Source organism: Myxocyprinus asiaticus, chromosome 16 (genome assembly GCF_019703515.2).
Source record: "Myxocyprinus asiaticus isolate MX2 ecotype Aquarium Trade chromosome 16, UBuf_Myxa_2, whole genome shotgun sequence".
NCBI lineage: Eukaryota > Metazoa > Chordata > Actinopteri > Cypriniformes > Catostomidae > Myxocyprinus > Myxocyprinus asiaticus.
The window spans coordinates 2,120,246-2,148,049 of record NC_059359.1 but is presented as its reverse complement, the minus strand read 5'-3'; the positions used below and the strand labels follow the sequence as shown (position 1 = coordinate 2,148,049).

The 27,804-nt window shown below is 35.3% G+C and overlaps 1 protein-coding gene across 2 annotated transcripts in view; it reads left to right on the top strand.

Moving 5' to 3' along the window:
• LOC127453633 (pleckstrin homology domain-containing family G member 4B-like) overlaps positions 1–25,304 on the top strand; it is a 62,408-nt gene extending 37,104 nt beyond the window's left edge. The window contains exons 8-24 of one of the 2 annotated variants that reach the window (XM_051720171.1): positions 256–372; positions 467–565; positions 731–873; positions 1,006–1,144; positions 3,975–4,097; positions 4,312–4,473; positions 7,029–7,861; positions 8,553–8,802; positions 8,976–9,065; positions 9,166–9,390; positions 11,390–11,560; positions 11,782–11,959; positions 12,516–12,632; positions 15,091–15,360; positions 20,634–20,866; positions 22,583–22,648; positions 24,802–25,304. In XM_051720171.1, the coding sequence (XP_051576131.1) occupies positions 256–372; positions 467–565; positions 731–873; positions 1,006–1,144; positions 3,975–4,097; positions 4,312–4,473; positions 7,029–7,861; positions 8,553–8,802; positions 8,976–9,065; positions 9,166–9,390; positions 11,390–11,560; positions 11,782–11,959; positions 12,516–12,632; positions 15,091–15,360; positions 20,634–20,866; positions 22,583–22,630 (3,198 nt within the window). In that variant the 3' untranslated portion in view covers positions 22,631–22,648; positions 24,802–25,304. The remainder of the gene's footprint in view (positions 1–255; positions 373–466; positions 566–730; positions 874–1,005; positions 1,145–3,974; positions 4,098–4,311; positions 4,474–7,028; positions 7,862–8,552; positions 8,803–8,975; positions 9,066–9,165; positions 9,391–11,389; positions 11,561–11,781; positions 11,960–12,515; positions 12,633–15,090; positions 15,361–20,633; positions 20,867–22,582; positions 22,649–24,801) is intronic. The other variant, XM_051720173.1, reaches the window with a different exon arrangement.
• Positions 25,305–27,804: the final 2,500 nt, after the last annotated feature.

Here is a 27,804-nt window from a genome sequence, read left to right as displayed (position 1 = left end):
TGTCTGTCTGTCTGTCTATCTATCTATCTATCTATCTATCTATCTATCTATTTATCTATCTATCATCTGTCTGACTGTCTGTCTGTCTGCCTCTCTGTCTGTCTGTCTGTCTGTCTGTCCCTGTCTGTCTGTCTGTCTGTCTGTCTGTCCTGTCTGTCTGTCTGTCCGTATGTCCATCCATCCGTCTGTCTGTCTGTATGTCTAAAAGCATGTTTAGGAGCCCCTGTACAGTATATAACTATATTTCTTCCACAGTGTGAAGTTGTGACGTCTCTGAGAGCTCTCCAGAAACACATTGATTCATCTCAACTCACCAGAGACTTAGAAGGCACCTTCCCATATGACCACAACCACTACATTCACTTCAGACAGGTATGCATTGTGAAAAGCACAGTACAGTTTTAAATTGTTCGCATGTTTGAACTTTGGTGTGGATGAAAATGAATGTTTTGCTTTTAACTGGCAGAAAATCGAACCATTTGCAACTAGCTGCAGCGCGGCGATCTCCTCCCTTCAAAACTCCATTGACACACTGAACAACATCGGCAGTCTGAAGACCTCTGAGGTAATTCTGACCCTGTCAGCTGTATTTGTCAAATAAATAATGTTCAGTGGAGATGCTGGTAACATCCCTCAACATCAAGCTGTTGAAGAGATTTCAAGATGATGCATTTGCTCGTCTTGTTTTAAAGCGTTTGAATCATGTTGACAGTTATATGTGTTGTTGTAGGAGGTGTCAGAGGTCATAGGTCAGCAGAAGAACCTCATGAAGAACATTCTAGAAGACACAGAACTGAACCGCTTGCGGCTGGAGGGCGGCACATTTCTGGCCCGCATCAGAAAAGACGAGATGTGTGAGAATGAGAATTACAGGTTCTGACTTTTGATTCCCTTACATTCACATGATGTGCCTCTTAAAAATATTTTCAATATTAAATCTTTTATATAAACACTTTATCAAATGGTTATGTGGCTGTCGAAATTAATAAAGTATGTGATGTGTAGGGGTGCAGTGGATCTGGTCAGTGCGCTGTACAACCAGGTGGATGAAGAGGTCCATAAACTGGTCATTCTGTCTAATAAATCACTACAGCAGCTGGAGACTCTCCTGGAGCTGCGCTCGACCCAGGAGCAACATGAGGAGGTGAGACATTTTCAGTGTCCTGAGTTCTGGAAATATATATTTTTTTGCCATGTATTTTCTTTATGGGCATTTTAGAAAGTTCTAAGCCTTGAACCAAACCAACCAGGGGTGCATTTCCAGTACAACGACTTAACTCACTGCGTATCCACCATAGTGCGATGCAGAAATGAACTAGCTAGTCACAACTGTTTCCCGAAACCGTAGTTACTGTGTCGCACATCCATCATTCGAACCACATTGGTTGAGCTGTCCTTAGTGACGTTAGTCAGGGTGTGGAGTAATAACTTCCACAAATATTTCATTATAATAGCTCATTTACACGTACACCAGAAAGCCGTTTAATACGAGAAAGCTGCTGAAGACTCGAAAGCGGCATACACTTTGTAATGCGACAGATGCATTGTGCTGCAATAGTGGAGTTTCCCTTTACATTAGACTTCGGTGTTCCCCTGACGCACATACGCACATGCGCACTCTTCAAAAATGTATTAACAGCACTTATGCATTAACATAAACACATTAAAGCTGTGTTCTCTGACAGAAACCATGTGTTATCCCCTAAATGGCAGCACTCACGTTTACGTGACAGAACGCCGCTTTCTGCAAATCCGCAGACATGGTCAAAGTCTTTTGAAAGATATATATATCATGAAAGATATATATGTAATGAAAAATATCTATGTAATGAAAGATATATTTGTAATGAAAGATATATATGTAAACCTATATATGTAATGAAAGATAGATGTATATATACAGGTGCATCTCAATAAATTAGAATGTCGTGGAAAAGTTCATTTATTTCAGTAATTCAACTCAAATTGTGAAACTCATGTATTAAAGAAATTCTATGCACACAGACTGAAGTAGTTTAAGTCTTTGGTTCTTTTAATTGTGATGATTTTGGCTCACATTTAACAAAAACCCACCAATTCACTATCTCAAAAAATTAGAATATGGTGACATGCCAATCAGCTAATCAACTCAAAACACCTGCAAAGGTTTCCTGAGCCTTCAAAATGGTCTCTCAGTTTGGTTCACTAGGCTACACAATCATGGGGAAGACTGCTGATCTGACAGTTGTCCAGAAGACAATCATTGACACCCTTCACAAGGAGGGTAAGCCACAAACATTCATTGCCAAAGAAGCTGGCTGTTCACAGAGTGCTGTATCCAAGCATGTTAACAGAAAGTTGAGTGGAAGGAAAAAGTGTGGAAGAAAAAGATGCACAACCAACCGAGAGAACCGCAGCCTTATGATTGTCAAGCAAAATCGATTCAAGAATTTGGGTGAACTTCACAAGGAATGGACTGAGACTGGGGTCAAGGCATCAAGAGCCACCACACACAGACGTGTCAAGGAATTTGGCTACAGTTGTCGTATTCCTCTTGTTAAGCCACTCCTGAACCACAGACAACGTCAGAGGCGTCTTACCTGGGCTAAGGAGAAGAAGAACTGGACTGTTGCCCAGTGGTCCAAAGTCCTCTTTCAGATGAGAGCAAGTTTTGTATTTCATTTGGAAACCAAGGTCCTAGAGTCTGGAGGAAGGGTGGAGAAGCTCATAGCCCAAGTTGCTTGAAGTCCAGTGTTAAGTTTCCACAGTCAGTGATGATTTGGGGTGCAATGTCATCTGCTGGTGTTGGTCCATTGTGTTTTTTGAAAACCAAAGTCACTGCACCCGTTTACCAAGAAAGCACTTCATGCTTCCTTCTGCTGACCAGCTTTTTAAAGATGCTGATTTCATTTTCCAGCAGGATTTGGCACTTGCCCACACTGCCAAAAGCACCAAAAGTTGGTTAAATGACCATGATGTTGGTGTGCTTGACTGGCCAGCAAACTCACCAGACCTGAACCCCATAGAGAATCTATGGGGTATTGTCAAGAGGAAAATGAGAAACAAGAGACCAAAAAATGCAGATGAGCTGAAGGCCACTGTCAAAGAAACCTGGGCTTCCATACCACCTCAGCAGTGCCACAAACTGATCACCTCCATGCCACGCCGAATTGAGGCAGTAATTAAAGCAAAAGGAGCCCCTACCAAGTATTGAGTACATATACAGTAAATGAACATACTTTCCAGAAGGCCAACAATTCACTAAAAATGTTTTTTTTTTTTGGTCTTATGATGTATTCTAATTTGTTGAGATAGTGAATTGGTGGGTTTTTGTTAAATGTGAGCCAAAATCATCACAATTAAAAGAACCAAAGACTTAAACTACTTCAGTCTGTGTGCATTGAATTTATTTAATACACGAGTTTCACAATTTGAGTTGAATTACTGAAATAAATGAACTTTTCCACGACATTCTAATTTATTGAGATGCACCTGTATATCATGAAAGATATATATAATGAAAGAGATATATATGTAATGAAAGAGATATATATATATATATATATATATATATATATATGGAATAAAAGATATAGAAGCCTATGTCTAACCACATGAAGAGCTGTAGTCCCAACCACACAACTTTGCGATGCTGTTTGCGAATGTTCGCTGGAACTACGGTTTCGGGAATCACCAAATCGTTGTACTATGTTGGTAACGATGCTTTTGGGAAATGCACCCCTGATCTGAGATCAACCACAACATCTGATTTGATGCAAAAAAGAAAATTTGAAAGAATCAAGACAAAAGTACTGACTGCTTCTGAGGGAATTTGGCTATGTTCATTTTCACTAAAAATATATTTCTTTATGGATATTTTTAATCAGATTTTTACTGGAACCCTGTTGCTACTATTTTATACAGACAACAATAGGATTATTGGAGAAAATACGGGATGATAATATTCTTTCTTGTGTTTTGTAATATTTCCTTAGGTTAAGAGGTGGTTTTGTGTGGAGAGTGAGAAACATTTGGCTCCATTGGACTCGTACAGTCTCACTTTGAGCTCCATTCATGACATGAGACAGAATCTGGTCCAGTTTATGGAGGAGTCCACAGTACGTGTCAACATGTTCTTTAGATCAGCACATTGTTTATTTTGGAATCCATAAGATAAAAGTTATAAAAAGTATTATTTGACCAGTCCCAAATTTACCTTTAACAAAACCAGACACTGTACATGTTTGACTTTCAACTAGGTCATTTCATGTTTGGATGTTGAATCATCTAAAAAGCCAGCTAGTTATTGTGGTGTTTATTTTATTCTCCTAGGAGCAGCAGAAGAAAGCTGCAGTGTTAATGCGGGACTCTAATGCTGTGTCAAGGTCGGCTCTTCTAGAGTTCAAGCAGAACATCAACTCTGTCCTTCAGCGCAGCGACAGACGCAAGAATGAACTGGACGATCTGCTGAACCTCTATGAGTTCTACGAATCGGTAAAGAATCGCTTAATATGCATTAACAGATAAAACACTAAAACGGAAAACGCTGAATGAAGCAAAAAAATTCCAGCCAATCAAAACATATCAATTGGTTATCTTGTATTACAAATAGTTAACTAATATTGATGTTATGTTTATGATGTTTAGCCAGAGGGGAACTGGCTCCCTCAGCTGAGCCTGGTTTCTCTCAAGGCTTTTCTCCATTAACCAACATCTTATGGAGTTTTGTGTTCCCTTCCACGCAGTGGCGTAGCAGTCATTTTAAAAGTGGGGGGGACACAGCTGTCAGTAGGTGGCTCGCACAGACCCAATAGTATTAATATATTACAGTATATATTAATATATAAGTATGATATAAGTATTATATTAATATATACATATTATTTACTTTTAATATTTGTAGTATTTAAAGGATTCAAGTATTGCAAAATTTTGCAAAATTAAAATAAAGGGCATCTTGTGGAGCACCTGCTTCTGTTTCACACACGACAATAAAAGACTGAGCACAAGCTGGTCCTGAATGAATTATTTAATCAGTTACAATAATGACAAGTGTGCATGTGCACAATTGTATTTTTTACTCTGTGCATTGTGGGATTTAAATGTGTCCAAGTGCCTCGAGTGTTTCGATTACGTTCACCAACATTCATTCAGATCCACTTTATGACTGGCGGCCTGTTACGTAAGGGTTGTTTCGGCTCATGAAACTCACCTGTGATTGACTGGATGGTCGCTCAGTCAGCCCAAAGTAACAAATGCGAAGAATACTGTATCACCTTTGTCACTGTATCACAAAAATCACCTTTTTGAAGAGTGCGGGGGACGTGTCTCCCACGTCCCCCGTGGCTGCTACACCCTTGCTTCCACAGTCGCCTTTTGTCTTGCTTGCTTGGGGCCTAAAGACAAATCACGTTTTTCATTTAACGTCCTGAGACCCGAGCGTGACCGCTGTGTGCATTTTCCATTTTCCTTTTTGATTTGTAACTAGTAGCCCCTAATAAAAAAAAAAACACATATGTGGACAGCGGGATTAAGTTGTGAAATTTTAAATAACACCAAGTTATAGAAAGTCAGATTTTTTTCCATCAAATTATTTATTGGGCCCTATTTTAAGCATGCAAGTGCTAAGCGCAATTCGTTAACTCATAAGCGCAAAGTCAATGGGCATGACCATGAAGTGTTGGTATTTTCGTGCAAGCGTGCGCCAAGTGTAGGTGCAAGTGGGTTTGGCGAACTCGCGCATGCAAGGCGCTAATCGGGTCAATGGAGGTTCTTCTCCGGCATTGTCTCCGTCCTATTATACAGTCCAATCCCGGTCAAGCACCAGCGATATAAACAAAGACAGCACATTCATAAGAAGTTGGTAGTGTTAGTGGACTGTATGCAATGAATTGGAAATATGGATTTACATTATTTTGTGCATCCTTGTTAAATGGGACACGTTCCTTTTATATGCATAGAAAATGTGGTTCCGGATATGGATGTATGCTCCGTAAAATTACAGAGAATGTAAGTAATATTAATAATTTTCATCTACTGACACACAAATCATGGCTAGTATTATCAGTGATTGTATCTGCATGCACTTCACTTTTTCCGGTTGACATTGATTTTGAAAAATTACATTTATTTATTGAAAATTAAACATAAAACATATCTCTAAATTCAAATTACACTTCAAACTAAATGAAAATATCATCAAAATAAATAAGTGGTCAAAAAAATCTACATTTTACTCGCTCCTTCTTCCACCAGCCCCTTTTGCAGTGACTTAAACATAACAATAAAAATAATAATAATTGAAAAAATAAACCAGAACCTCTAGAAAATGTAAACGGCTTCAACAGCGATCGTCAAGGACGTAATTTGAGTGATGGTGTCACCAAAACTTGTTTAACTGAGTTCACTTAACTTGGTGATCATATAGAATTAACTTAAAAATGTAAGTTGCGTTAACTAGATGCAAGTAGACTTAACTCAGATATGCTTTTTAAATGTTGTTGTTTCTGCTTAATAATTTTAATTGAATGGACTCAAATTTAGGTCATTCATTAAAACAGAAGATTGGCCAAGGAAGCATAATTAAATAATTCAAGCGCAAAGCATTTTGGGTATTCCCCATAGCCTCAATGTTGTACTCAATTGTTTGAGTTATTAACACTTAAAAACTTAAGTTAATGGATTTTTAAGAAAAGTAAGTTAGATGTTTGAGTTACGGGCCCAAAACTTGGCATTTCAAGTAATGTTTAATTAGACAACTAGAGTTTTTCCAGAAATTACAACATTAGGGTTTACAGTGTACTGCATGTACAATCTTGATTGTGCTCCCCTCGAAGTGCCCTCTAAAGGCATCATTTATGTTGTTTGGAACGCCGGGTATAACTGGTAAAGCATGGCGCTAGCAAAACCACAGTCGTAGGTTTGATTCCCAGTGAACATATAAACTGATAAAATGGATACCTTGAGTGAACCCTCAGCTACTTTGGATAAAAGCATCTTCCAAATTGCAGAAACATAAATGATAACAGGTTAAAATGTCTCTCATGCAGGCAAACCAGTGGATGGTCCATTGCCAGGATTATTTCAGCCAGTTGAGGGTGGACGATAATGTGGTCAGTTGCACGCCTGCGGCGCTTCACGTTCTCCGGGACTTCCACAGTGAGGCCTCAAAGTTCTCTTTGGAAAACTTCAGCTCGCTCAACCAGATGGTTTTAAACCTCAACAGTCCACGAGAGCTGCAGCAGTGGACAACCGTTTGGCAAAAATGCCAACATACCAAACAGCAACTGGAGGAGATACTGGCCAAAGCTACGGCCGCCCCACTGACCCCCACAGAATCCACTTCCTGCCCCCCAGAGAAGTTCGATAAACCTGCAGAGACCCAAAACGGAGGAGACCCCCTTCCCGCATTGAACTCTCAAAGCACGCTGTCTTTCGAATATGATGATGGAAAGCCCGACTCGGCAGGCCCCTTCTCCAAAACCCAACTCCCTTTCCCGTTTCCCCCAGAGAGAGGCAAACTCTCGCCGTCCCTGTTTGACGACACCGACAGCGACTGCACCATCGATTCGTCCATCTCGTGCCACTCAGAGCCGCTGCATTCCACTGCGACACACCATCGCAAGCAGCCCCTCAAAAAGATCATGAAGAAGACGATGAGCTTCGAGCTGATGGCACGAGACAAGGCTCAGGTGGATGCCGGTCATCATGGATACACGGGCGTTTACATCAAAGGACTGGAGGTCACCAACAACGTGTGTGCTGAGAAGAAACCGCAGCGGCCAGACGTGAAGAGTCCAGCACTGGGCCGTAGTCGCAGTATGTCCTCTCCATCCAGAGTTCACTGCAGACACAGTGACGGAGACATCAAGAGACACAACAGGTGACTGGAGCTATTATGAGGCCTAATGCAATTATTTGATCTGGTTATTTGAGTCCAGACGATATAATTTGTCTTAATTTCCAGTGAAAGTATCTAAGCATGCTTGAAACAAGATACATTTCCTTGAGAAGCAAAACAGCATACGATACTAAGTCGTATTTTGGAGAAATCTAATAAATTTAGAGAGGTTTATGCATAAAATTTTCACATAGGCAAATACGTTTTAAGCATAAATCTTGTTTTTAAAAGAATATACTTCAGGTTCAATACAAGTTAAGCTCAATCGACAGGCCCCATTGAGTTCCATTGTAAGTATCTCACTGTAACGCCGATTTTTGCTTTTTTTAAAGAAAAGGACGGACGACTTGAAATACATTTTTGTGGTTATGAACACTATACCACTAATGCTGTCGCTGAAGCTTAACTTGTATTGAACCCGGAATATTCCTTGAAGGATTTTTAGATATTTTTCCTGGGAAACTGGACAAAAACACTGATTAAGAAAACACATTTTCAATAATTTCATATCAAAGGTGGTCCTTCATGCAAACTGAAGGCTTGTGGGTTTATTGGACTACCTTAAAATGATCCAAATGAAGAATTTAGGAAAAATGTTCACTTATTGCATAATAGTAGTCAACATTTATCATAAAAAATAATATCCATGAACCACGGTGTGTGACGTTTGCAGTAAAATCCAGCACATTATGGATGAGATGATCTCCACAGAGCGAGAGTACGTGCGCTCTCTAAGCTACATCATTGAGCATTATTTCCCTGAGATGGAGCGCTTGGATCTGCCGCAAGACCTGAGAGGGAAACGCAGTATTATCTTCGGGAATCTGGAGAAACTGTGTGAGTTTCACAGTCAGTTCTTCCTGAAAGATCTGGAGAGCTGCGCACACTCGCCTCTGTCCATCAGCAGCTGCTTCCTGAGACATGTGAGTTATATTTCAAACATTAAAGAAATACAAGTTAAGCTTTATCAACAGCATGAGTGAGTTTGTAATGGTATTATTGCATGCATTGTGCAAGTTGCATTCAAGTTACATTTAATGGAGTAGAACACAGAGATATTGATTTTAAATGTATGTGCTTTTTTACTGGTTTACAGGAGGAACAGTTTGGAATGTACGCACTGTACAGCAAAAACAAGCCGTGCTCGGATGCCTTGCTAACAAGCCACGGAAACAGTTTCTTCAAGGTGAGACTCTTCATTTCTCCTCCATAAGCTTATAGAAGCTCTTCTGAAGTGATTTTCAAACCTGTTGATATTTCTGTTCCCTGTCTCGTCTGTTCCTCAGAATAAGCAGCTGGAGTTGGGTGATAAGATGGACCTGGCGTCGTACCTGCTGAAGCCCATCCAGAGAATGAGTAAATACGCTCTCCTACTGAAGGATCTGATCAAAGAGTGTGGTCACTCTCATGAGCAGGAGCTCACTGACCTCCGAACAGCCGAAGAGATGGTCAAATTCCAGCTACGCCACGGCAACGACCTGCTTGCCATGGACGCCATTCGCGGATGTGACGTAAGTTGAGTTTGAATGGCAGTAAATGTTACTAGTGCTACTGATTTTATTCATTCGGTTTGCCAAATTAAATGGGTACATCAAGCAACACAAGTTATACTATTGCTTTAGTTTGCTATTTAATTTAGCTTTGATTAGCATTTTGTTCCAAAACTATGGAGAAAAAACAGTATCAAAACATCTTACAAATTCACACGACAATCCACACATGCATGCAACAGATTCTCTATTCAAAACCAAGTGATTGTTCCAAAACTATGGAGATAAAACAGTATCAAAATATCTCACAAATATACACAACAATCCACATATGCATGCATGCAACAAAATCACAGATGCACATATCAATCCACAAATGCATGCAACAGATTCTCTATACAAAACCAAGTGATTGTTCCAAAACTATGGAGATAAAACAGAATCAAAATATCTTACAAATGCACACAACAGTCCACACATGCATGCAACAGATTCACAAATGCACACATTAATCCAAAAATGCATGCAACAGATTCTCTATACAAAACCAAGTGATTGTTCCAAAACTATGGAGATAAAACAGTATCAAAAAATCTCACAAATGCACACAACAATCCACACATGCACGCAACAGATTCACAAATGCACACATTAATCCACACATGCACGCAGCAGATTCTCTATACAACACCAAGTGATTGTTCCAAAACTATGGAGATAAAACAGTATCAAAAAATCTCACAAATGCATATAATATTCCACACATGCACGCGACAGATCCACAAATGCACACATTAATCCACAAATGCATGCAACAGATTCTCTATACAAAAGCAAGTGATTGTTCCAAAACTATAGAGATAAAACAGTATCAAAACATCTCACAAATGCATACGACATTCCATACATGCACGCGACAGATCCACAAATGCACACATTAATCCACAAATGCATGCAACAGATTCTCTATACAAAAGCAAGTGATTGTTCCAAAACTATGGAGATAAAACAGTATCAAAACATCTCACAAATGCACACAACAATCCACACATGCACGCGACAGATCCACAAATGCACACATTAATCCACAAATGCATGCAACAGATTCTCTATACAAAAGCAAGTGATTGTTCCAAAACTATGGAGATAAAACAGTATCAAAACATCTCACAAATGCATACGACATTCCACACATGCAGTATTTGCCTTCTAAGTTGAAAACACCATTTTCTGTTTCTTAACATCTTTTTCCAAAGTATGCAGATCTAGAGAGCGTTTTTGTGTGTGCTGTTTATGTTTATAAGACTAGGGGTTTTGAAACTAGGGTCCACAAAAAATTCAGTTAAAAAGTGTGAAACATTTTAATATTTTTTGACATTATTACCATTACATTCTAAAATAATGCGATTACTCAGAATTATTTTATTTTCTTGACAGCCAAAGTTCTATTGACAGGTGAGCGTATGAAATAAAAACAAATCTGGTTTTAATTTAATATATTATATAAATAAAATAAAGAATCTTGTTTATAAGAAATAAGGGTTGTATTTTTCACTATTCTATGATTTAGAACAATATTTATTGTAAAAGCACTATGCAAATAATATTTTAAATTAATTGTCAAAACATTTCTCTTTGGGTTTAAAATTAATAAAAAGTAAATATTTTCCAGGTAAAATTTTATCAATTTATTTTGGCTTCAGTACAATGGCAATATAAAAGCCACTTATTTAATTTTGCAAACATGTCTTTATAATATCACGTGTACTCACAAGAGGATCATCATATATGGGGGTCCTCTGCATAACAAACCCGTATTATTAGACTATTTTGTCATTAACGGCAAACTCTATTTAAATCAATTGTGTGCACTTCGTGTGAGGAGTGCTATTTTGTTGCTGCCTATTAAGAGTGTTTCAAGGTTCATCACTTATTAGATTTTATTTTAGTTAGGATGTCACACCATCAGCGATTAAGGGTTTTGGTGATGTAAATCATCATTATGTTGTGTTTTTCTCAGGTCAACCTAAAGGAACAGGGTCAACTTCGTTGTCAAGATGAGTTCATTGTTTGGTGCGGACGTAAAAAATACCTCCGTCATGTCTTCCTATTTGAAGATCTCATCCTCTTCAGCAAGACCAAAAAAATAGAAGGAGGTTATGACATCTACATCTACAAACAGTCCTTTAAGGTACTGAAAATGAGTCTGATGACATCATACAACACTTAAAGTGACAGTGCACCGAAAATGAAAATTCTGTCCTCATTCACTCACCTTAATGTTGTTCCAAACACATATGACTTTCTTTCTTCCATGGTACACAAATGGAGATGTTTGGCAGAATGTCAGGAAAAAAGATTAACATTCAGCCATCCTTCTGTGTTCCTCGTAAGTATTTTGTGTCCTCTCAGACAGCAGAGATTGGCATGACGGAGAATGTTGGTGACAGAGGCCTGCGTTTTGAGATCTGGTTTCGACGGCGAAAGTCGCAAGATACTTTCATCCTGCAGGCGAGTTCTGGTGAGGTGAAGGCTGTGTGGACGACTGTCATCGGCAAAATCCTGTGGAGACAAGCGTTACGCAACAGAGGTCAGAGCACAATGGCTTTTAATGTGGCGAATACGGCAGCTATCTAAATTTAAAAGTAAAGTCAGTGAGTGACACAGATGTTGATTCAGTAACCGCTCTGACGGATTCATCTTATAATTCATTAGTCCAATAACTTGTGAATTTGTAAATCTTTTTGACCGATTTATTTAAAGAATGAATGAAATGAATTAAAGTGTTTCCAGTGTTTGTCTATTATTCATAGCAAAGACTAGTTACTAACCAGACAAAACATAAATAGAAACATAAACAGCACTTCTTTGTTGTTTCACAGTTTTGAGCCTTTGTTAACTGCAGAACTAACACATCAGTCACACATTCAGCTGTTCAGTCTTTTGCAGTTTACTAAAAAAATGCATTGTGGGCCATTTCTGCCTCTGTGTTATTATATGGAGCTGAAAATATGTTGCAAAAGATATTTAAAAAAAAAACAGCTTTTAGAAAAGTAAAAATGTATTTACCCTTGTTGCATGATCTATTTTAATATGTTGTAGATTATTTTATATTCCTCTTTTGATGTTTGTGTTGCTTTAAATAGAGTTGCGCATGCAGGAGATGGTTTCCATGGGGATTGGAAGCAAGCCGTTTATGGACATCAAACCCAGTGATTCTGCCATCAGTGATCGAGCCGTCGACTACATTATAAAAGGGTCAGGTAAGATGTCTGCATCGGCAAGACATCAAAAATCATCATCATCATTATTATCATAATAAAAATATCATCATCATTATAAAAAATAACATATCATTATTTTTTAATAAATAATAATAAATCATGCCTTAGCTATCATAATAAATTATAATAATAAATAATGTCGTTATCATTATCATTATAAATCATTATAATATCATTAATGTCATAATTAATCATAACAAATATCATCATTATCATAATAAATCATAATATCATTCAAATAAATAATAATAAATAAAATAATCATTTTCATAAATCTTAACAATATCATTATCATAATAAATAATAAATAATATCATAATTATCTTAATAACTTAAAATAAATAATATCAATATCATAATAAATAATAATTAATAATGTCATTGCTATCATAATAAATTATAATAATAAATAACGTAGTTATCATAGTAAATAATAATAACATAATTATTGTGATAAATCATAATAAATTATATAATCATTATCATTATAAATTATAATAATATCATTAATGTCATAATTAATCATAACAAATATCATCATTATCATAAGAAATCATAATATTTTCAAATAAATAATAATAAATAAAAGAATAATTATCATAAATCTTAACAATATCATTATCATAATAAATAATATCATAATTGTCTTAACTTAAAATGAATAATACCATCATTATCATAATAAATATTAATAAATAATATATTTATCATAAATAACAATACATGAAATAATCATTCTAATAAATATTAATAATATCATTATCATAATAAATCATAATAATAGCATGGTTATAATAAAAAATCATAAAAATATCATATTTTACATAATAAATCATAACTAATATCATTTTCATAAATCATGATAAATAAAATAATCATTATCATAAGTCATAATAATATCATTATCATAATAAATCATAATAACTAATATCATTGTTATCAAAAATCTTAATAATATTATCAGAATAAATCACAATAAATAATGTCATTATCATAATAAATGATAATAATAGCACAAATATCATAAAAACTAGCATCATTATCATAATAAATAATATTATCATAAATCATAATAAATAAAATAATCATTATCACAAATCTTAATAATATCATTATCATAATAAATCATATTAACTAATATTATCATCATCATAAATATCGTCATTGTCATAGTAAATAATATCATACTTATAATAATATATTATAATGTAATAATATATTTTATAATAATATATTATGATATATTATTATAATATATTTATTATAAATCATCATAAATAAAATATTCATTGTCATAAATTGTAATAATATTATTATAATCATAAATCATAATGAATAATATTGTCAGTATCATAGTAAATGCTAATAAATAGTAGTATCATTACCAAAAAGATGCAATCACCGAGCGATCATGGAACGGAAGTTCAGTCTGTTTGAGCGGCCCGATGCCATCAATCAGTGGCGTGAGTTGTGTGCAGGATTTTTTGACCAAAAGACAGGAAGAGTGTTTGAAAATATTTTTTAGTGCTGCTAGTGGCATAGAAATTACACACTTCAAAAATACAATATAAAGCCTACAATATAATAATATAGAATAATATAATATAATATTATGTGGAAAATTTTATATTGTTTCTATTATGTTTTGATTTTGATTTTTTAAGGATTAATTATGAGTAGTTAAACGTTTGATGAGTGGTAGAGACACAGGTACACAGTCTCGAATATTCATTAATGTGTCCCACATACCCACATTGAGTTTTCTTCTGCTGTATGGAGGCATATTGTTGTATTGTAAAAGCAAAGCACAGCTGCTCCTGAGATTCATCTTGAGAGGTGAAATGAACTCTGTTTTAGTACAAAGACACCTTCAGAAGAGTCAGTTATCTGCAGAATGAATCTGCTCCCATGTTTTGACCACTTGTGTGCATTTATTCACTTTGTCATGTCAAAGTCAAGTCATGACTTGTGTGTTATGTCTGTGTTAACACATCTGAGGCACTTAAAATGTGATGAATAAGCAGCAGTTGTCACGTGGCAGTAGACATTTGTAAAAATAATGTCCTCATAAAACAATTTATTCATTTTGTTATTTTTGTATTATTATTATTACATTCTCATCATCTGGCAGGACATGGACAGCAAAGAACACTCTAGTCCGTAAATGTACAATAATATATATATATATATATATATATATATATATATATATATATATATATATATATATATATATATATATATATATATATTTATTACTTTTTTGTCTTTTTAATGTCTGTCATCATAAATTGTGAAATACAGAAAGGTATCAAAATGAATTATGTGCATAGAAAGATTATTTAAATATACTTGGATTATATAATGAGGGTGTATTTTTTTTAAAATGCAGGCATATGGCAGTCTTCCTCTAATGTTTGTCTTTCTGTCTGTGCAGAGTCAAGGATGCGGGCGTCTATAGCGGTCTCCTCGTTCGATCACTCCACGCCGTTTAAGAGACCACACTCCACCATCTCCAACAGCAGCTCTTCATCGTCCAGCAGCCAATCATCTTCCTCTCTGCTGGGGTCACTGAACCTGCACCTGTACCCGACCCCAAATCACCTTACTCACTCGCTGCCTGGTTGCCCGTCTCTGGGTCACTGGCCATACGACTGCATCGAAGAAGATGAGCTCGAGCACGATTCGACTGTTCAGTCGTCCATGAGTGAGTCATTATCTGCAGTCATTCTATAATCTGCTCGATTTACACATGTCCTAAAATTTCTGTAAAGGGCTGAATCTCACAAAAACTTGTACCAGGTCACATTTCACCTTAAAATCAATTGGGGAAAAAAGAAATAATATTTGTTATTTAAAAAAATTAAACCTGTTTTATTTTTATTTTTTTTTATTTATTTTGTGGCTTAAATCAGGCAAAATCAATTGATAAAATAAATACATTTATTTTCCTTAAAGATATAAATAAATAAATAAATAAATATGTAAATAAATAAAGCCTGATTGTTGTTGTTGTTGTTTTTTCCGGCTGAAATCAGGCAACATTTTCAGGCATAATTAATTAAAAGAAAATAACAGAAAAATAAATCTGATTTTCCATAAAGAAAATTTTTTCAGGGTGAAATCAGGCAACATTTTGAATGTAAAATAAATTGAGCAGAACTACAACAAAAAGAGGCTTTTTTTGTAGTCTGAAATCAGGCCAAATTTGTTAGAAAAAAAAAAAATCATAAAATAAAATAAACAGTTTCTGTCTTTGTTTGTTTTTTCAGGCTGAAATCAGGCAACATTTTTCATGCATAATTAATTTAAGAAAAAAGAAACATTAATATTAAAAAAAATTTCAGGCTTAAATCAGGCAAAATCAATTGAAACAATAAAATAAAATAATTTTCCATTAAGGAAATAAACCTTTTTTTTTTTTTCAAGCTGAAATCAGGCAACATTTTTCAGGCATAATTAATAATAATAATAATAATAATAATAATAATAATAATATGTGTGATAATATATATATATATATATATATATATATATATATATATATATATATATATATATATATATATATATATATACTGTATATTTTCATAATGAAAATAAAGCTTGTTTTTTTTCAGGGTGAAATCATGCAAAAAAATAAATAATGTAAAATCAATTGAGTTTAAAGAAAAAAAGAAGAAGAAATTGTATTTTCCATAAAGGAAATAAGACCTATTTATTTATTTATTTGGCTTAAATCAGGCAAAATTATTAGAAATTTAAAAATATTTTCCATTAAGAAAATAAAGCCTGTTTTTTCCAGACTGAAAATCAATTGAAACAAATAAATAAAATAAAATAATTTTATTTTAGTTTATATATATATATATATATATATATATATATATATATATATATATATATATATATGTATATATAATGAAAATAAATCCAGATTTTTTCAGGGTGAAATCATGCATGGAAAATGTTTTTATTTTTGATTTTTTTTTTTTTTTTTTGTGGGCTTAAATCAGGCAAAATTATTAGGGGGAAAAAATTCCTTTTTAAGAAAATAAAGCCTGTTTTTCCAGACTGAAATCAGACTTCCTTCAGTAGACCTCCTTCATCAAATAGTATGTTTTATGAACATCTAAGAAACCTACTTGATAGAAATAAAGAGTTAATCCTAGTTGGGGACTTTAATATAAATTGGACTTAGAAGTCAAACAGGAAAAAGCTTAAGGACATAGCAAGTTAGTTTGACCTCATACAGTTAATTCAAGGCCCCACTAGATTAACTTAATAACTGGGTTATTGGATCATAATCTTATATTAGTGGTAAGAAAATTAACAAACCGTAGGTTTTTATACCAACAAGAGAATGGAAATGTGTTAAACATTATACCAAAGAGATTTATAATTGAATTTGAAGACAAAACTTAAACAACTAGACTGGAATGAGATTTGGTCCACAGATAATCTAGAAGCTGCCTTTGAGTTTTTAATGGCCACAATCAATAAGGTTAATGGTGAATTCAGTAAAAATGTTACATATTCTAGAAAGAAACAGAACGTGTCTTGGTTAAATGAACAATTATGGAAGTTAATGAAACAGAGGGACCATGTCAGGGTTACTTCATGATAGGAGGACATTTCAATGGTTACGTAATAAAGTTGTAAAGGAATTGGGAAAAGCAAAAGCTAAATTTAGTATTGATCTTATAAATGATGCTAAGGAGAATAGTAGACAAATCTGGAAGAATATCAATAGAGCCTGAAAGAAAGAGAGTAAAGTGTTTGAATTACAAGTCCAGGGAATTTTAACTCAAGATAAGGATCAAATCTCTACTGTATTTAATAATTATTTTATAGATTCAGTTCAAGATCTGACAAGAGGTTTTAGTGTAAGAAGTAAGGTCATTACCAAATTGTAATCTTCCTTTTTTTAATATTTCTGAAGTATCTGAGTCCTCTATAATCAAAATGTTGAGTCAGTTTAAGAGCTCTAGGGCCAAAGATGATACTGCATTTGTAAAAAAAAGTATATAAGTGTTCTCAGTACACCCATCACTCACTTGGTAAAGTTGTCAATAAAACAATGTTATTCTCCAGACGCCTGGAAGTCAGCAGTAATAACACCTGTATTTAAGACTGGTGATTCCACTAATGCAACTAATTACAGACCTATTAGTATACTTCCAATTATTTCCAAATTAATTGAAAAGGTAATTTGCAATCATCTAAAAGAGCATTTAAATCTTTGCAAGTTTCCATTACATCCTATGCAGTTTGGATTTAGGGCACATCATGCTACAGAGACAAATATAGGGGAGGTATTGTTGGTGCTGTCTTCCTTGATTTTAAAAAGGCCTAATCATAATGTTGTGTTATCTAAATTGTCAAAGTTGAATGTTTCTGCAACTACATTAACATGGATGGAATCATACTTAAACCTAAGAAAACAATGTACAAGAATCAATGATACATGCTCATCCTTTCTTTGGAGTCCCACAGGGATCAGTCCTTGGGCCAATTCTGTTTCGTTTATATATTAATGATCTACCCTTGGTTTGTCCAGAGGTTCATGTTCAGATGTATGCAGATGATACAGTTATTTATACTCATGCCAAGACAAAAGAACAAGCTGCTATTAAACTTAATGTAGCATTGAACAAAGTATTAGACTGGTTAACTCACGCTTGTCTTTCCCTTAATGTGAGCAAAACTGTGGGAATGTACTTTTCTATTAAGAAAATTGATACACGCCAACCAGATATCCTAGCAATAAATATTGTTGAGCACTTTAAATATTTGGGTATGATCATAGATTCTAATTTAAACTTTAAGAAACATGTAAACGTGGTCTCTAGAAGTGTTAGAGCAAGGTTATTGACTTTCAGGCATATTAGGCATCAATTACCTTTAGCTGCTGCAAAACTTTTTATGCACACAATGATTCTCCCGCATTTATTGTGTTACCAGTTGGTCCCAGCCAGGTGTAATTACGTTAAAACCATTATACACTCTCTACAAACAAGCTGTGAATATTGTAGATAAAAAACCAAGGAGTTATCATCATTGCACTATTATTAAAAAGTACAGATTATTGACGTTTGATAGTTTTCTATATTTTGCAGATATGTGTTTTATATGATATGATTTTGCGCCATCACCTCTTAAAGAATGTGTGACTCTCTGCAGGGACGACACTAGGGAGACTAGGGCATCAGTTAGAGGTGATCGTTCGGCTAAATTGAAGAAAATTGCCTTTGGACAATCAGATTTTTCAGTCAGAGCAGCAGAAAAATGGAATTCAGTAGCTGCTCGTATTAGAGAATGTACAACATTTAGTATTTTTAAAACTACACTTAAAATATGGCTTAAGACAAATCAATTATGTGATCATTGATATGGATTTTTTTTATACGGAATATAATATATGATATATTGTATGCACTTTTTTTTCTGTAAACTTTAAATATTTTTTTTTATTATTATTATTGTATTGTATTCTTTTTTTAACATCATCCTGCACAGGGACTGCAGAGGCAAATTAGTTTTTATAGCTAACTCTGGCACAACAATTGTGTTGTGCATGGTCCCTGTTAAATAAACTAAATAAACAAAAAAATAAAAAATACAAAGAAATATCAGGCAAAATTCACATACAAAAAAATAAAAAATAAATAAATAAAAAAGAAGATATCATATTTTCCATAAAGAAACTAAAGCCTGTTTTTTGTTTGATTGTTTTTGCAGGCTGGAATCATGCAAAATCAATGTAAAAAAAATAAATAAATCATATTTTCCATAAAGAAAATGAAGCCTGATTTTGTCAAGGGGAAATCAGGCGAAAGTTTTCATGCAAAATCAATTGAGAAAAAAATAAATACTTTTTTCCATAAAGAAAATAAATCCTGTTTTCTTCTTCTTCTTCTTCTTCTTCCTCTTCTTTTTTTCATTTTTTTATTTTGTATTTTTATTTTATTTTTCATGCTGGAATCAGGCAAAATCAGTAAAAAATAAAAATCCTATTTTCCATAAAGAAAATAAACCCTGTTTTTTTTTTTTCTTCCCCAGGCTGAAAGCAGGCAAAAATAATTCAGGTATAATCAATTAAAAGGAAATCCATAAAACATAAATATTAACCCTTTTTCAGGCTGAATAAACAAAGAGCCATTTTCCCCTGAAACTGTCATTACTGTAATGCATCCAGACACTTTTAATTTTTCCCATTCATAATATAGAGTGCAACAAATAATGTAGATAACAGTAAAATAATAATAATGTGCATTACATTAATGTAGAAAATGTGCTTGATTGTAATGAAAATGTCACAATGCAACAAACCTCATACTTTCATGCAAAATATAATTTCTTATTTTTAACTTTGGAGTGAAAAATGAGCCCTGACATGTTCTTAACAGGTTTAGTGAGATTCACTTTAAGGGTGTTTTAGAGGTGATGTTTGTGGTTTTCGATATGTTGTTGTTAGTGTCTTAAAACATTAAACTTCAGCAATCAGGTACTGTATGTGTGATCTGATAATGGCTGTAGTGTGTGTGGTGGGCGGCAGCAGTTAAGGCAGGAAGTGTAAAACAGGAAACGGGCCCCTCTCACTCTGATAGTATAATGGAACCCAGTGGAAACTCTGTCCGCAACCCAAAGAGGCCGAACATGTGTTTGGTTTCACTGGGTAGCAAAAAAATATTTTAAGACAAAATCAACATCAACTAATTAATATTAAAAGAATATCAGATCTTGTGGCTGGTATTAAAAAAGATACTGTACTGTACACACTGCAAGTGCTATCTTTCTTTTTTAAATGCAACTTGCTTTGCTATTTTGTTATTTAATGCAATGATACTCAGATATTTCGAAGTGTGCCTTAAGTGTGCAAAAACTTTTGCTGTCACTGGATGCAGCCTTTTTGAGAAAGTTTGAGGTCAAATGGAGTAGTAGCCATTAATTTGGCATTCTCTCTCTCTCTCTGTCTAGTCACAGACAGTGCAGAAACATCGTCACAGTGTACGTCCAGTGAGAGTGTAAGCGGTCTGAGCTCCATCACTGTCCAGCATCACTCTGCCATAGTCATAGAGAGCTACACCAGCGATGGGGGCTCCTATCTCTGCTCTCCTACACCTTCACCATCTCCACCCAAAGTCACTTCCTCCATTCTTTACCACACAGAGCAGGAGCTGCAACCTCAAACCAACAGGTTTATCACAGCGGTAAGTCACTCTGTGACTGATTCAAATGACACTGGACATCTAATTGTGCATTAAAGGGATAGTTTACCCACAAATGAAAATTCGGTCATTATTTACCCACCCTTTAAGGCTTATATCACACGAGTAATAGCACTAGAAATGTATCACACATGTCGTTCAGGAGGCTTATTGAGGAGAGGCGTGTTATTACTTTTCAGATTGATCAGGACCCATATCTACAGACCAGAACAGGCCCAATTTACAGCTGGCATTAACATGTGTTTCATATCCGAATAGTATCTGGATACTAGTATTTCCATACATCTTGCAGTCTAATGGCACTCCAGATTTCTAATCAAAATTTCCAGCGCAAAATGGACAATGTAAATTTAACGCGTTAATTCAGTGCAATTAATTATATAAAAAATAATATGTTAAAAAAATGTAGGGCGGGTTGAGTCACATGGGGGTAACCTCCTCGTGGTCGCTATAATGTGGTTCTCGTTCTCGCTGGGGCGCATAGTGAGATGTGCGGAGAATAGCGTGAACCCTCCACATGCGCTACATCTCCGCGGTAACGCGCTAAACAAGCCACTTGATAAGATGCGCGGATTGACGGTCTCAGACGCGGAGGCAACTGAGATTCGTCCTCCGCCACCCGGATTGAGGCGAGTCACTACGCCACCACGAGGACTTAGAGCGCATTGGGAATTGGGCATTCCACATTGGGGAGAAAAAGGGAGAAAATAAAAAGAACACTTGATTACTTAATCACAATAATAAAATATGCATTGTACAGATTAATCGGTGCGAAAATCTGTAGAATTATTGGTGAAAATCTATGCTAATAGTTGCTGATAACCGATAGTTCCAAAAAGCGACTATCGGCACCGATTAATTGGTAAAAATCGATATATCGGTCTACCTGTAATCGAGAATTGTATTTCGCAAATTTTCAAAACATTGATCGATAAATCAAATGCTTTCCTACACTTTGACGGTTAAATTATGAGATATTGTTCTTTAAATCGTAATAAGACCGCAGCATCTATTGTATTTTTCACATTGTGATGCAAAATAAATAGAAAAAGCCAAGAACCAGATACACAACACTTTAACAACGGCTGACTGTAACGCAACCTCATTACTCAATGAATTGCTTACATAGTTGTATGCAGAAAACGAAAACACATTTGCATGAACACTTTCTCTCTGAATGTTGTCAGACCCATCCCTGACCACCTCCGATTGTGGTTTCAATGATCTGATAATAATCTGTTGTAACAAAGTTCAATGGAAAGGAAGAGGCGAGAACCGGCTTGACAGTATAAATAATCTTTTAATAAAACAAAAAGACACAAACATAAACATAAAAACGTGCAGGGCAGCTGCCTGTAACTCTCTCTCTCTCTAACTGCCTCCTCCGGTCGCCTTTATCCCTCTCGAGGGCTTGATTAGCCTGATTAGGGGCCGGGTGTGCAGCATCACGACCCGGCCCCGCCCTCCTCCCTGCCACATCTGTCTTGGGTGCATTTACACCTGCCATTTATTGCGGTCAAGTGCTATATGACTGTATATCACCGAATCACCGAAACGCTTGGTAATGCCAGGTGTAAATGGGTTTATAGTGACTTGGGGGTGCAGGTGAACTCCACTCACAATTTCAACAGAAAAGTTCTAGTTTTTCTCTAACTTTCCTCTACTAGTTTAATCTCATATATTGCTTTGTTTCACCAGAGCAAGAGTTCTCGGTTAGCTCCGTTAGGCCTCTCCACTCGGGTGTGAATCGGAGGGTTTAGATCAGTAAGTAACTAGTGTGACGTCACCGGTGTGATTCTCCTGTTCTCTGTTAATGCATGAGAATGGATCTGGGCCTTAGCTTTAAGAAACTTCGCATTTTTGAGAGAATTCCTTTTGTTTGGGCTGCATGTGTGTGTGCTGGGTTTAAAGGGTCAACAGGTGTGATGCTTCAGCTTGTGTGGGATTTCTGTCCTCCTATATTCTGATATGCATCTCCTATATATTCTTCTGTATTCTGGTTTATTGCATGGTTTATTGCAAAAAGTAAAAATATATATTTTGGGCAGAATAATTTAATATGAAGTGCTAATACTCAGTAAAATTATGTCCTGTGGCTGGGTCATTTCTACAATTAAGTGACTTTTTGGCATTGAAAAATGACATACTTTTAAAGGTATCTTTATGTTTTATCATTAAAGGGTTTGATGTTAAAGATTTAAAAACCATAAATGACTAAATCAAATAAATAGAAAATAACAGGGTGGACATTTAGTGGGTAAAATGAATCACTACATTGTCTGTTAACATATTTGTAAACTTATAGTAATTATTTTATTTCTGTAAACATGCATATATGGACATTTTAAAATTACATTAATTTTCTCTATATCTTCCCATAACGGGGTGGACACGTTATGGTTGACGACATATGACTAACATAAAAAAAAAAAAGGAAAACGTAAATAAAACACACTACAAATAACTTCAATATCATTTTCCTGAATGGCTGATGTTTACCTCCAAAGTGTGACATCATTTCATAACACAGATCTATAATTAATGTTCACAGTACCATAACATAACGGGATGGACAATCAAATCAAGGGACACACAAAAAACCTCCACCATCAGTGTTAAAATTGCACATTTACCACAAAAGAAATAATGTAATACTATATACTTAATTGTATGCAAAACAAAAGTTCGAAATGGTATTATTCAAAACTTAAAGGTGTTGTAAGCAATTTTAGCAGTTCTACTTCCACAAGACTGAGCTGTTGAATTAGCCACGCCCCTCTTTCCAAAACCCCACAGTCCAAAGACACCAAATGAGCTTTATTGAGGCCGACATTGTGCAGAAACGGTTTCAAAAACAACAGCAGTAAAATAGCGCCCTCACCTGACAACTGTTATGAACAACATGGCATAAAAATGGCATTATGCCTCAATTATTTGCTGCAACTGCAACACTATGAGAACGCACAAAATGATTGACAGGCAGAACGCGTCATTGTCCACAGATACATTTTTGTTTGCTGTTTACAGACTCTAGAGCTGTTACAGAGACAGGTGAGATATCTCACAACACTTATTTCAGTAATATCTTTCAGGGAGTAGGAACATTTTTTGCAAACATTTCCATGATAAAATCGCTTACAGCAGCTTTCATATTGTCAAAGTTGTGTAAGCTGCACCTCTGGGGACGAGGAAGTGACACTAGTGCAATAAATTAATGAATGAAATGAAAACTTAATTCAAGATAAATAGATTATCTGAAAACATGTCTTAATATCTAATGCAATTTTTCCTCTCAAGTAAACTTGCACTCAAAAAAATTATTTTAAGATTTACACATTTCAGTTTCGTAACAACATTCCATCAAATTGAATTGAGTAATATTTAATAAAAAAAATTAAAAAAAATATTTAAATTTTTATCAATTTAATATTGTTAAACATTACACAATTTGATATAATTGAATGTTGTTATGAAATTTAAATGCGTGCGTCTTAAAAATCGGTTAAATTTTTTTTGAGTGTTTAATGTTTTAAGAGTGTTCACATATTTTTACTGGAAAATAAGACGAATGTTGATTTAAGAAAATTATTTTTGCATAGTAACATCATTCCAATGTACTAAATTGACTGTGAAACAAATGCATGCTAGATTTGCTTCACAACATTTAAACAAGCACCATCAACACGTGTGATCACACTGACAGTGGAAAAGCGACCAGATGTAATTTATTTTTATCGAGAGATGGTGTGTCAGTGTGACAAAATTAAGCAGAGTTTAATTTATGCAAATGTACAGTGACCAAGAGCGCTGCAACTGTGTGACCTCAGTGTGAACAGCCCTTAATTAAGAACAGTCTATTAGCGGCGATCTGCCCATCAGCGGTTTGAAATAACTCGCTTTCTTTTCTTTTTTCAAAGCTATGAACACATTGACACATTGTGGTGCTGGAAAAGCAGCTGTCTGACTGTGAATTTGGATGCAGAAGAACATGAATCGTGTTTGGATGGGCCGAGTTCTTGACCACTAATAAAGAGTCATTTCACAGACTGATGTTCGTCCAGTCAAATTAAAGAATGTTCTAATTGATAAGCAGTACTAAAATTCCTCACCAGTGCTGGTACGTTACGGACTGTACAATGACATCAAGTGTATCAAGTGTTTTTGTTTTTTTTAAACATTTTTATGTTCCAGAAATATATTTGCAACTGCACAACAAAGTTATTGGATGAACTGCTACAAAGAGTCGTGAATTCACTACTTGACGATTTATGTTTTTCGCAGTATTGTTGATTTGTACAAAGTGTAATAGTTAAATAATATGAATACTGGCACTACTAATAAAATCCATTAAGGATTAAGGTTTTAATTAAGGATTGAGTCCATCTTTTTACTTTGAAAATAAATAAATAAAACTAAAAATGAAACTGCATTGAATTGTCGTTATTAAAATGGGTCCCCTTTATATAAAATGTAAACCTTAATAACAATACTTTATAGGTAACAAAGAAATAATCTACTTTTGAAAGCTTTCTTTATTGTACAGTAATTCAGTGCAATGCATTAATGTAAAAATGTACAGAAATATAACATATGTCTTAACAGGTAAGTAAATGCTCAGCACAATACAACAAATTAGTTATAGGCAGCAGTTACTGAGGTTCAAGCACCACAATCCATTGAGCACAAAACAAATCGTATTGCTAACAGTTTACATGATTAAAACCAATCCATGTACATTTACCATGTAGTTTCATACATTTTCATGTTTGTCATTGTTACAGAGTCACCTTTTGTCCAAATGGCATCAAATTTGGCATACTTCCTGATGTGCATGTTTTACATATGTACACCATTTTTTGTGAAAATCAACCATTTTGTTCAAGATTTATTGAATTTTACGTAAAAATATGTTGTATTGATGGTGGCCGTATGGATCTTAAATGTCAACATGTTTTTGGAAATAGTATGACTAGTTATGAGAGACTTGTTTTCATTCTGATCGTGCGAAAATCCAAAGTTTGCAATAGTGGGATTTAAAAAAATAAATAAAATCCAATATGGCGTTTAATGGAGGTATGTTGGATCTTATAAGCCAATAAATCTGTGGGTACAACATTAAAACCACTGGCAGGTGAAGTGAACAACATTTATTATATTGCTAAAATGGCACCTGTCAAGGGGTGGGATATATTAGGCATCAAGTGAACAGTCAGTTCTTGCATTTCATGTGTTGGAAGCAGGAAAAATGGGCAAGCGTAAGTATCTGAGCGACTTTGACAAGGGCCAAATTGTGATGGCTAGACGACTGGGTCAGAGCATCTCCAAAACGGCAGGTCTTGAGGGGTGTTTCCGGTATGCAGTGGTTAGTACCTACCAAAAGTGGTCCAAGGATGGACATCCGGTGGACCGGCGACAGGGTCATGGTTGCCCAAGGCTCATTGATGCACGTGGGGAGCGAAAGCTAGCCCGTCTGGTCCGATCCCACAGAAGAGCTACTGTAGCACAAATTGCTGAAAATTATAGAAAGTTGTCAGCTTGCTGCTTATGGGGCTGCATTGCCGCAGACTGGTCAGAGTGCCCATGCTGACCCCTATCCACTTCCGAATGTGCCTACAATGGGCACGTGAGCATCAGAACTGGACCATGGAGTGATGGAAGAAGGTGGCCTGGTCTGATGAATCACGTTTTCTTTTAGAACATGCATTTTTTATGGTTTGGTCTGTACATTCAGTTTAATTGAATAAAAAAATTTACAGTGGCAAGAAAAAGTATGTGAACCCTTTGGAATTACCTGCATTTATGTTTAAATTTGTCTTAAAATCTGGTATGATCTTCATCTAAGTTACCATAAAGAACAAACACAATCTGTTTTAAATAACACACAAATTATTGTATTTTTCTTGTACACATTGAATACATCATTCAAACATCGACAGTGTATGTTGGAAAAAGTATGTGAACCCCTAGGCTAATGATGTCAACAAAAGCTAATTAGAGTCAGGAATTGGCAAACCTGGCATCCAATTAATGAAACGAGATTGGAGGTGTGGGTTAGATCTACTTTGACTTATAAAAAGCACTCAGTAATTCTTAGTTTGCTATTCACAAGAAGCATCTGCTGACATGGACCATGCCTCAGAAGACCTATGATCAAGAATTGTTTCTTTGCATAATGCTGGAAAGGGTTATAAAGTTATCTCGAAGAGCTTAGATATTCATCTGTCCACAGTTAGACAAACTGTCTATAAATGGAGATGATTTACTACTATGGGTACTCTCACTAGAAGTGGCCGTCTAGCCAAGATGACTCAAAGGACACACCGCAGAATGCTCAATGAGGTAAAAAAGATCCCTAGAGTGACAGATAAAGACTTGAAGGAATCATTGGAACTGGTTAACATCTCTGTTCATGAGTCTACTATACGGAAAACATTAAACAGGTATGGTGTTCATGGCAGGACACCACGAAGGAAGCTGCTGCTTTCCAACAAAAACATTGCACACCTGAGACCACCTTGACCCTCCACAATGCTACTGGGAAAATGTTTTATGGACTGATGAAACTAAGGTTGAATTGTTTGGGAAGAACACGCAGCACTACGTATGGCATAAAAAGGGCACTGCATACCAACATGAAAACATCATCCCAATGGTGAAGTATGGTGGAGGGAGCATCATGATTTGGGGCTGCTTTTCCGTTTCGGGGCTTGGACCACTTGCCATTATCGAGAGAACAATGAATTCCCAAGTTTATCAAGATATCCTACAGGATAATGTCGGAGTGGCTATACTTGTGACTTTGATGTAGATGAGATCACATTTTATGACCAATTAATAGAGAAAACCAGCTAATTCCAAAGGGTTCACATACTTCTTCTTGCCACTGTATATTAAGAATAGTAATCATGACATAAACATTG